Consider the following 12,665-nt stretch of genomic DNA (forward strand, 5'->3'; position numbering starts at 1 on the left):
TAGTGAAGAAGTAAGAACAGTGGCATTTTTAGGTTAGAACTGAGGCTCTTAGGAATTTTCAAGTTGGGGGGACTTTAAGACATTTTACATTACATTAAAAAATATGTTAAAAATAATTAAATTTAAAATGTGAAAAAAATTCTTCTATCATTTGGACTAATTTTAGCATTACTAATTAATAATTTTATTTTTGTGTTTAAGAGGGCCTCACTTTCTTAAAGCCATTAAGTTTCATGATATGCCAATAGGTAAAAGAAATATTTGTAATAAGATAATGTATTCTTTAATTATTATATCAATAAGGTTATTTTTAATGCTTTATAATGTTCAATATTCAGGATTAGACCTGTAGGATGATATGAAAGTTATAATAAAATAATGATTGACCAAAAATGCAATGTAGGTTCTATTATACTCTATTTCTATTATTATCTGAATATTTTTTTATGTTTAAGATATAATTAAACAAGACATTAAGGTATAGTTATTTTCTTATATTGTAATTAGTTTAATTATTATAAACATTTGCTTTTTTATTTTGGAAAACATCTTACTATTTAATTTTTTAGGTTTTTTTATACTAATGAGTGGTTACTTGAAAAATTAATTTTTTTAGGTAATATTTCCAAAACAAAGAGTCATATGTGTATTCACTGTGGCAAAGCTTATGTATATTCTCATGATTTAAAACGACATCAACGCATTGAATGTGGTAATAAAGAGCCTTTGTTTCAATGTCCTATGTGCCCAAAGAAATGTCGTTACAAATTTGCATTGCAATCACACATCGCCAATAGACATCGTCTGATTTTACCTTAAAAATCTGTTATTACATTTATCTAATTCTTTTTAAATAATTAATTAATTAAAATGTTAAACTACTATTGCTTATGTGCATTTTATGTATTATATTGTGTTTAATTTACATTAAATTAATACAAAAAGTTTTTTTTTTAGGATTATATGGTATTTTTGTTACTATTTATTGTTTTAAAGTGTTGTATAATGTGTATTTAAAAATTAATAAAGGTATACATGATATTTAAAAAAATAATTATTTAGGTTTTTGTAATGTTGTGTTAAATTAAGCCTTAAGAAGCTTATATTGTGTAAATTAATTTTGTCTATGTTGCATATGGGTAAAAGAATGAAACAAATAATGTACCAACCAAATCTCTTAATTAGCAGTTTATTGGTAAAGAAAATTGTGTTTTGTTAAATGTGTTATATTTTTACTGTTATTTTAATTTTGAACATAATCGGTCTGACTTTACTTATGAACTTATTTCACCAATAAAACCTGATCGTTCCATGGTTGAGATATTGTTACTAGCTTTTAATAGGTTTTTAGTGTTTATTTTGACAGAAAACATCCTTAAAAAAACATATTACAGTTATTAAATATAAATATATAGTTAGAACATACGTTAAAATGTAGACATGTATGGTATAATACTATATACCAGGGGTAGCTAGCGAGAAGAGACTCGCAAGCCACAAAATATATTAATAAAAATGGAAGAGCCAAAATGTAAAAACAAAAAAAAGTCATACATAAATATATATAAATTCATAAAAAAATTTTTTTTGTAAAAATGTTACGATAAGATGCGAGTTGCAAAAGTCTATGACGTAAGCCCCTGCTATATACTATACAGTATATTGGTGTATTTAAGATTGGGAATTTTTTTTAAGACTTTAATATGGAATGCGTTTAAAGATGGAGAATGCTTATTAAGTTCTGCCAATTTTAATTTATGCTTCAAATTTGTACATCAATGAGTGTTTTATTTTTTTTTAGTTAAATACAATTTTATTGTGTTTCAGTTGCCTCATTTGTAAGCAATAATAAATTATTTGAATGTAAAAAATGTGGACGTATGTATCAGACAAAAAATAGTTTAAAAAGTCATGTTGAGGTTATTTGTGGCAAACCACCTCAATTCAAGTGTGATCTTTGCAACCAGAGAACATTTAAACAAAAAGGAAATTATAAACTACATTTATTGCGTGTTCATAATATTATGAAGTTTAAGAACTTATAAAATTGTTAGTCATTTTTATGATAAAATAATTGTTGAGTAATAATAGTTTATATTGCAGATTATGCATTTAATTGTTATTTCTTTGGTTATATAAAATACAAATTATTTATTTGATTTGAGTTAAGTATTATTTCATTAAAGATAATTTTATTAACTATTATAACTTACTTTTTTGGCTAACTTATTACAAGGGAAAATCGATTCGCCATACTTATTATCCCAAATCTCTTTTAATGTTCCAGTCCGGATCTCTTGCCACCCTGTCCTTTTTTCACTCCCTACTTCCTCAACTAATTATAATCAAAATGACCACTACATTGCAATATGTATATAGGTAATTTGGACCTTTCTTTCTACTTAAATAATACTTAAAATATCTATGTATAATCTATGCATTGTATAAATGTATGATTTGTAAATTGGTGTAAGCCCGTGTTGTAGTATTATAAAATAAATAAATAATATAAAATAATCATATATACATAAGTTTCAAATAAGACAAATTTTAATTTTCTGGTATTTGTGTTTTATTATTTATTTATAATAATTATGGATTGTTGCATATTATAGTATGACAGCAATTTCCAAATATAAACATTTTTCTTAGTCTTGCATACTAATATAGTTGATTCTATTTGACATAATTTTTAGAGTTTTGTTATTTTTAATATGTGGGTGAATTGAAAAATCTTCAAAAAGATCAAAACATTATCTGTGTTTTCTTATTGTTTTATTTATTCATTTTAATTTAAAGCAAGGTCAAATTATAATTGTATGTCATGTGCACATAAGATTCAAATATCCAAATTCCATAAAGAGAACACAAATAGTATTCTAATTTAAAGTTTGATAATAGACCTATTGGCTATAATAATTTACAAAAGTGTATCGATTATGCTAGATGAATATTTATTATGTACTTCGATACGAGATAACTAATATAGGTACATCTTGTTATAATAATTTAAAATTTTCTATATACCTATAAATTTGTTTAGTTTACCATTTAAAATATGCTTAAAAACTATTTCCAATTTTGATTCGTGCTTGTTGCCATTATTATATTATATTTGTATGTACTCACTTGGGTCAATAATATTTTGTTCTAGTTTTGCTGTGTTCAAGAAAGTATGTATGCCCTACTCCAAATTGCAACAGATCTTATTCAAACAAGTCAAGTGTCAGGCAACATCTTCGATTTGAGTGTCAAAAGGAACCACAATTTTACTGCATTGTCTGTTTAAAACAATTTTTTCGGAAAACTAGTCTTAAGTCTCATATGGGTATCATACATAAACTTTTAGATGTATGAAACTTAAGTAATGTTAATACTATATCCAGATCATAAGATGTGCAATAATAAATCATATACAGAAAAAGTTGTCTTATTATAAATAATACTTAACGTGTACTTAAATAGTAGAGCAAAACCAATAGTAGTTATTATTTCGAGTTGTGTTATTAAACTCCATCATATTATACTAAAAACTTACTTTGGTAACAGTTTTTGTTTTATTTCAGAAAGGAGACATCAATGTTTAACATGTGGACGTATGTATACATACCACAGAGGGCTGGTGAGACATATGACATATGAATGTGGTGTTGATTCCAAGTTCCAGTGTTCCATGTGTGGACGACCTTTTAAACGAAAAGAAAATATGAAATCTCACATGATAAATATTCACAAGTTGTCTTGTTAAAAATTTTGATCACTACAATGATATTATTTATGATTTTTAAGGACATATTTTGGTATTTAATTATTTCATACCCATGGCTATATAAAATATGACGCAGAGTGAATTCCCCATAATTTTTGTTGCAAAAAAAAAAAATGTTGTGAGCCAAAATTAAGACCTATTATATCTTATTAATAACAAGTATAGATTCCACAAAAATAAAATTATGAATATTATAATACCTACTATAATTGGGGTGTTTTGTGTATTATTAAGAGTAAAATAAAAATATGATATAAATAAACAATTTTTTATAGGGTCCTGAATTCAATGGGTAAATAAATAGTATTGATTTTTTCTGTGATAAAAGCTTAAATAATGGTTTTTTTTTTTAAATTAGATAAATATTTTTTATCTATTATATTTAGACAATAAACTATAAGTTCCTACCATTTAAATGTAAAAAAAAGATCTAATGTTTTAATATATTTATAATTAAATGCTATATTGTGCATTAATGTATACATTTTTTTGTGATAAATCAAAAACTGTTTAAATTTGTTACTAATGGTTGGTAACTGGCTGAGGTATATGAATCATTATAATTTATAATTGAATACTGAGTAGAAAGGTAAATTTTAATACTTTTTTGAGTATCTAAAAGAAAAAAAAAATTGTTAATTTCCCAATATAAACGTTTTATAGAGTTTACATATATATTTATATAGAATTTATGTATTTTGTATTATTTTTATATATTATAATTGATTTTTTCTATTAAATAATAGACGCATACGTTGTCTTCATTTAAAAAATGTACAACACAACTAATTTGCATTCAGTAGAACCAATAATATGTTGTCATCTTTAATACTAGAGTGAATTAGCCTATGATCATATTTAAAAGTAAGACCATTATCTGTTATTTATTGCCAATATTTTATGATATTTTATTTTTAAGCAATACTTTTAAATATTAAAATATAAAAATGCTCATAACTCCTTTAAAAATAAAAATACTAATAAGAGATAACTTACAATATTCTTATCTTTAAGTTTGATCATAGAACAATTTATTCTAATATTAAAGCTGTCAACACAAAATCAGTTCTACTAAATACAAATTTGCTATGTTCTAAGTTTATAAGACTGACATGGCATATGCAGATATGGTATTCTCTTAATAATAGGAAGTATACTGGGAACTTAGTAACTGGTTATGATTTGAAAAAAGTGTGTACATTTAACAAGAAAATAATAAATAAAACTATTGCATGTTATAAATTAAGGAAACAATTTTTTGAAGACTACCAAACAAATTTTTCTCTGCAAGTTACTTTTACATGTTTATGTTACTATACATAAACTTCAACAAGTTCTAACATTACGTTCACAAATACTGTATAATGATTAAAATAAAAATCAATTTAAATTTCATCATTTTTAATTATCATAATCTAGTTCTTAATATTTTTAAAGTTTAATGTTTGATAAAAACATATATTGTTGAAATTTAAAACAGTTACCAAATATATAAAATATAAGTAGGTATAACTTCATTTGAAAAAATAAAAAATCTTTTTATGTATACTTATTAAATTATATTCCTTTACTCAAGTTGTATAAAAAGAGAATTAAATTTTATTATTAACTACAAAAACCCTGTTCTAAATTTTAATTAGTCACTTAAAGTGTATGTCAAAATTCCATCTAAATTGACACTACCTATATTTTATTATTACACATTTAAATAATATTACTATTGTCTATGTTTTACAAGAACTATTTAATTTTTTTAATATTATAAATTAATTGTTTTTAATTCATTTATATTTATCAAGCAATATTAACCAACATTAAACTATGTTTCTTAAATGATTATTGTATTTTTTTTCACAAAGATAATAATAATTTATTTTATTTCACAAATTAAATTTATTATGTTATATTATATTATTAACAGGTCACAGTTTTAAATCAATGAGAGTAAAACTAAAATTTTGTATTTAAAAAGTAATAAAAAATGGTTTAAAAACAGAATGATTAGATAAAATAGTATTTAACTGAATAAATGTTGAATCAAAATTCTTGTGAATAATATTTTAACAAAATAATGTATACACAATAAAAATATAATATCAACATACTGATTGTGGTGTGAAAATAGACCTTTTTTTTTAATGGACGCATTAATTTTTGGTAAAAATAAAATTTATTTATATGGAAAGATACAATATTATATGGTATTTAAGACATTTATTCGTGGAAGATAATATCGCTGATATGATGACCATCTTCATGGTAATAATTTTAAAGTCTATTTCTGAAGTTAGTGTCCACTTGGTTTACTCCTCTAACTTAAAATGAATTAAACCATTTAAAAATGGTTTTAAAGTTGAAATGTTTTTATAGTCTTATGTTGCTCTATATTAAAATTTTAAAATTGCCGTTGTGTATTTATTACAGAATTATTAGTTTGTACCTAATTATTGTAAGCAAAAAGTACTCCCACATTCACATAGGTGGTTACTAATAACTGAAATTACATGTTCTAGACTCTAGAGATTTAATTAATGCCTCCGTAATTTTTCTAATATTTCTAAAAATAGATAAATATGATATGTACAAAACAGGTTTATTCTAACATCGCACTCTGTAATATTATATGGTCAGATCAAAAGAATTTTAATTTTAAAATTCTTTTGTTATAATAATAACAAGACAAACATCTAAATAGTTTTTCTGTGCCTTAATCGATGTAGTATAGTAATATAATGTTTTAAATTTGATCATATTAGCATATTCTTAAAATTTATCTGAATGAATTGGAAGATTAATTTATACAACGGGTTATTTTAATTTTTTTAAGGTTATTAATTTTTAATTTAAATCCAAAAATGAATTCTCAAGTTAAATATTTGTAAAATTTCCATTTAATACATCATTATTTATAAAAAATCTAACTATTATCTCTTAGTTCACAAATGTGTAATCATAATAGTTTAATTTATTTTGTTATTATATGAATTTCATTTTTCAATAATGATATTAAACAATAGTTAAAAAAAAAAAAACTTTAATATTATGATTGTACATCATTTTGTTTTACCACTTGTATATTTTTATTATTTTTTTTTTTTTTTTGGTGGCGGAGCAGGTACAAGTTTACTTTACCTATATTTATATCATTTATATAAGTAAATGCCTGTATTTTTCATTATTATTATATTACAGCTTATCTACTAATTTAATTATTATTTTTCAGAGGCCAAATTTGCGGTCATGAGTCATGATGGGTTTTTTAAATGCCCTCGAGACAACTGTGGTAAGAGATATAAATACAAACCTGGATTATACAGACATTTAAGATACGAGTGTCAGAAAACTAGACAGTTTTTTTGTTACATATGTTTGAAGAGATTTTATCAAAAGGTACATTTACAGTCACATATGGTTGCGAGACATCTCAGTTCAGATTTTAGTATTACACTGTAATCATTTTCAAAAAATAATTTTATTATTGTTAAAAAGCTTATACCAAAATTATTAATATATTATTTGTTGATCATTTTTAATTATTTATTGGGATATGTTTGGGTTATTATGTTGGATATATAATTAAAATGTTTTTTAAATTTTTTTATTTATCCTTATACCTATTTTTTTTTTTTACTTTTGAAAAGTTTAATTATAATGTTATTAATTGATTATTTATTTATTGCATAAAATGTTCATGTAATTTTCATAATAAGTGGCACAATATAATATAATTTTTACTTATTTATTTATTTATTTATACTTATTTATTATTTATATAGCCATCTTATGATATTTTTGATTACTGTATTTTTGTTTTGTAATTTATATGTTATTAATTTTGTATGTACTTTCATGGAACTGATTATTTTACATCAATGATTATACATTTTAATTAATTTCAGTTTAAATTATTACTTATGGTACTTACATAAGAAACACTATACGTAATATTGGTTGAATTATTCTGTGTGAATTTATTTATTAGTATTGTGATGTTTTGGATGTATGTAGGTAGTTATCGGTAATGAAAAACATTTAGAGTTCTTTGTGTTTTTTTGTGACTTGTAGTTTTTGTTTTCAGCTAGTTGTCTTCATAAACCATATTTTTGCACAATTTGCGGCAAGCAGTATAAACATTTGGCAAGTTTGCGATCACATGTAAAATTTGAGTGCGGAAAAGAACCTCAATTCTCTTGTGCCATGTGTTCAAGAAAATTTTCAATCAAGAGTAATTGCAGGCGCCATGAAGTGCTTGTTCATAACTTTAGCCTTTCTTTAAATTCGACTGATTATAAGTAATTAAAAAAATAAAAATTATTGAATACAAAACAAAACTATATAAATTAAATCAATTTTACTTTCAATTTATATTTTTTTTAAATATAATATATGTATAAAAATGCAATGTTAAATTTCAAATTTGTTATGAAATATTAGATTGGTTGTCAGGAAATATTTTAAAAAGGACTATTTAATTATCATATTATTATTTATGGTTGATCTAAATAATTTGTCTATAAAATATTAAGATTTCCTAAGAAAGTTAAAATTGTTTATTATTTTCAATAATTCAAAGTACAGTAGACAGTAGACACCGCTTATAAGACTCATTTTGGGACTGGCACAAAGTGAGTTTTATAACTGAATGAATCTTATAAGTGAAGTAGGAAAAAAAATTTTAGTTACATATTTATGAATTTTATTTTACTACATATTTTGCTTTAATTTTTATCTATCTTACAATAATTCCAAACAATGTGAAATGCTATAAAATTTGTTGTACATACACACATTATAAAGCATGAATCAAAACCAGAAATAACCCAAAAAAAATATGTAACTTTTGAAAACCAATTTATTTATAAATTTTAACCAAAAATATTTATTTTTTATCATTTTTTTTTTAAGAAATTTGAGTCTTATAACCAAATTTTTATTATATATTTGGATACGTCCGAATTGTTCCAGATAATTTTGAGTCTAATAAGCGACTGAACCTTATACCCGTGAGTCTTATAAGCGGTGTCCACTGTATAAAATATTGGTACTCTGTAAAATGTATTTTCGATGAAAATAATTTTCTGTCTAAAAATGTAATTTGAAATAAAATATACTTATATTAATTTTATTTTAAATATTTTGTAAGTTACATTGCTGTCTTCACAGTAATTTATATATTAAACTTAGTATGTATTAATGTTTATTTAAAATTTTAACACTAAATTAAATATATTATTATTTTTAAACCATTACACATAAATGCTCATTAAGAAAAATTATTGATTGAAGAAAGGTAGACATTATATTCTTTATTATTTAAAAAATACTTTCCTAAAGTCAGGTACAAAAATTATTATTATATATGCGAAAAATATGTAGTAAATAATATACTGAACTAATAGAAAAAAATTTCATCATTATGTTTAGGTATTTTCATGATCAATACTAACAGTAGTAATATTAATGTGTTAAATATATTAAAAATATTGCTTGTATAAAATGTTGTTATAAACAAATTATTTATATGGTGCAAACAATTAAATGTTATATTTTATTGAGTATTGAGTAAAAGGTATTTCTAGACCCCAGCAAGAATATCTTAATTTAAAATACAGTATAATGTGTATAACAAATTGTAATCACCAGTAATTTTTTAGAACTAGGAGTTCTATGAATACTTATCCATTTCTATTCCTTTTCTCAAACCAAACAAACTAAGTACCTAAATCTTATTATTATTTAAAAAAATATACTTTACAATCAATAAATGTAATTTGATTAATGTCTGTAATTTTGTTAAATAATATACTTGTTTAAATAAATATATTGCAGGGTATTTTTTAAATTTTATTTATAGTTGGTCTTTATTTCATTTTTCAAAACCATAGGTACTATATACATCTATAATATTACAACTATAAATTGTTATATTCTAATGTACTTTTTAAATTCAAATATCTACATAGCATGTAAATATATGGTACAAAGATTTTATTATTTTGTAAAATTATAGAACATATATTTTTATATAAAAGGGGTTGGAAGCGGTGATTTTTTGTCTTTGTCTAACACTTGTGGAACATAGCTATACGCCTGATAAAAATTAAGGTACTTCTAGTTGTTCGATTCAAAATATGTAAAGATATTTTAATTGGTATAAAAGTTTACTTTGCATCGGTCGAAGCACTTTTTCGATTGTTTAATTATTTAAAATAAATATTTTGAATTTTAGAAATTTGTCAATTTTTATTATTAAATATATTAAAAATATTCTTTGACCGATACAAAGTAAACTTGTATACCAATTCAATTATCTTTACATATTTTAAATCGAACAACTAGAAGTACCTTAATTTTTATCAGGTGTATAGCTATGTTTGACGTGTGTTAGACAAAGACAGAAAGTCACCGCTTCCAATCCCCTTAAATAATATTTAAATGTTATCCAATTATATATATTTTCAAATCAGGAATAATAATAATAGTGTTATGTTAGATTATAAAAGATTGAATGGTTATATAAATACAAAGATATGAAAATTAAATAGACTTTTTTATTTAAATTAATGAAATATTTGTCATATAATAATTATTTTTATGAATTTTGGAAAATTATTATGAATAAGTTTATTTGAGATGCTTATTGAATTTGTCGAATTATGCTATTAATTGTTAATATATATGTACCTTAAAAGACTTTTTTTCTACCTATATGATAAAGTTATGTACAGACATATTCAGCCCCTTTGGGATTTGTTTTATTCACTGAGTGAGACTCTTTGACCGTTAGCTTCAACAGTGCCATGCTTGTAACTAACATCAATAACAAACCAATTTGTTCTGCGGTTTAACAAAATATATTATTTTTAATAGTAACAGGTGCTTGAGTACCGTCCATGTAATTTTTTTTTTCTTGATTGCTCACATCACAGGTGTCCCTTTTTGTTATCGTGTTCTCAGGTAGTCTTCGATGGCGAATGGTTAACAAACAGTTGAAAGAGACAGGTTCTGATGGACGAATCACATGTCCAAAAAATTGTGGTAGCCACTATAAAAGTAAAAGTGGTTTATACAATCATCTCAAATATGAGTGCGGTATCGATCCGCAGTTCAAGTGCAATTATTGTGGAAAAAGCTTTGCTCGTCATAGTAATATGCGAAGACACATGCTTGTCCACTTGCCGGGGTCTGTGAAAAAGGAGACTGAAGATGATAATTGCAATCCTTTATGGTTTTACAACACTGATTCCCAATAATCCTAATTCTAACAAATTACTTTAAGTTTTGTTACTATTTAGAAGTTCTGAAATATGCATTTATGTACCAAAAGTGCTAAGCTAACAAAAAAGTAATTTTTAAAACAAAATTAATAATACATTTTTTTTTTTTTTTGAGAAACTCCCAAATTATTAATTAATTTAATAACTATTGATCGCTAAACCAACTAAATTTAAATTAATATTAAAAATGTTGAGAATAAAAGCTGATATACATTGATATTAACTATATTTCATTGACAATACATTTTGTGATAAAATTTTAGTCTTAAAATATATTCTGTCTTAATACAATATGGATGTGGAAATGTGAAAAATTGTGTTTTTATTAATTATGTTAAAAATATATATCATATACTTCTTAGCATTCAGTAATATATACCAGACAAATATGCAAATATAAAAATTTAAAACCATTAAAAAATGTTTTTGAATTTAATAAAAATGCATAAACAATAATATTGTATAATATAGTTTTGATTTTAAATAACTATACACAAAGTTAATTGTATACCCTAATAAAGGCTTTTTAAAACAATTTTAATTTTCATTTAGAATTTCAATTTTTGTTATTAACATCTACTTTTGATGTATGTTAATTTATAAAACTTACATATTACATTTTAGAGCAATTATTACTTTCCATTATTTTATTAAAATAATATGTGGGGGTTGTACAGTAATAGATATTGAATTCATTTTTTTTGAATTGCTTTATTACAGATTTTATTTGTATCATTGTTTTAATATTCATAACTTATACATATTAAACTATTTAATTTTTCATTTACTTGTCTACTGAAATTTTATGGTATATTTTTTTGTTGTTATTATTTTTCGAGTCATTTAAAAAATTAGAACATTAAAATAAAAAAATGTTATTGTTATTGTTTTTATTATTAATATTATTATTATTATTATAGTTATTATTATTGTTAATGTCCAGTTGAAATATTTTGTTAATTTGTTAAATCAGTATATTATTATTGTTTCACCTAATTGATTGTTATCTTAATTATATTTTATTCATTGTCCATTGTTAATTTTTAAACTAATGTTATACAAAATAACTTAATAACAATTATGTACTATTAAAATAATTTAAAATACTTTTAATAACAATTTTGGCAATTTATCATGAATATTTATAAGTCTTTTCTTTCTTTTTTTATGAAAGTGCCTTTAAATTTTTATATTAAAAACTAATCAAGCATATAAGAATGATAATTAATAAGTAAGAATAGATAACTTACATATTTATTTCCTGTAATATCTGTTTTAAAACATAAGTTAAATTGAGTGGAAATATTTATAGATAGTTAAAAGTTTTAAATATAGTTCAATATGAAAATTAAATTCATAGCATGATGACTGAATGAAAACTAATAACCAAAATTAAATTATTTTTAAAATATGCTTTTAAATTGGCTTAAGTTCTCAAATAATACGAAAACAACAATTGTATTCTGAGAGTATTAAGATAAATCGTTCTATTATGTTATTTATTGGCTATAAGAAATATTTAACTAATATAAACATTTTGGGAAGCTTCTTCTTATTGAGTCTAATTGAGTCTTATTGAGGTAAAAAGGTGGTGGTCTATGTCTTGTTTTGGAGAGCAA

At 22.9% G+C, this 12,665-nt stretch overlaps 1 protein-coding gene across 48 annotated transcripts in view; it reads left to right on the forward strand.

Annotated features, from left to right (window-relative positions):
- Positions 1-12,665, forward strand: part of LOC113554788 (longitudinals lacking protein-like) — a 360,082-nt gene that overhangs the window by 66,372 nt on the left and 281,045 nt on the right. Inside the window, exon 5 of one of the 48 annotated variants that reach the window (XM_026958772.1) lies at positions 10,727-11,037. The exons of 44 other annotated variants lie outside the window; for them this stretch is intronic. In XM_026958772.1, coding sequence (XP_026814573.1) covers positions 10,727-11,022 — 296 coding nt within the window. In that variant the 3' untranslated portion in view covers positions 11,023-11,037. Of the gene's footprint in view, positions 1-616; positions 835-3,154; positions 3,405-6,992; positions 7,238-10,726; positions 11,038-12,665 lie in introns of those variants that run through there. 3 more of the 48 variants (XM_026958794.1, XM_026958810.1, XM_026958812.1) reach the window with 3 other exon arrangements.

Source organism: Rhopalosiphum maidis, chromosome 2 (assembly GCF_003676215.2).
Source record: "Rhopalosiphum maidis isolate BTI-1 chromosome 2, ASM367621v3, whole genome shotgun sequence".
NCBI classification, from domain to species: Eukaryota; Metazoa; Arthropoda; class Insecta; order Hemiptera; family Aphididae; genus Rhopalosiphum; species Rhopalosiphum maidis.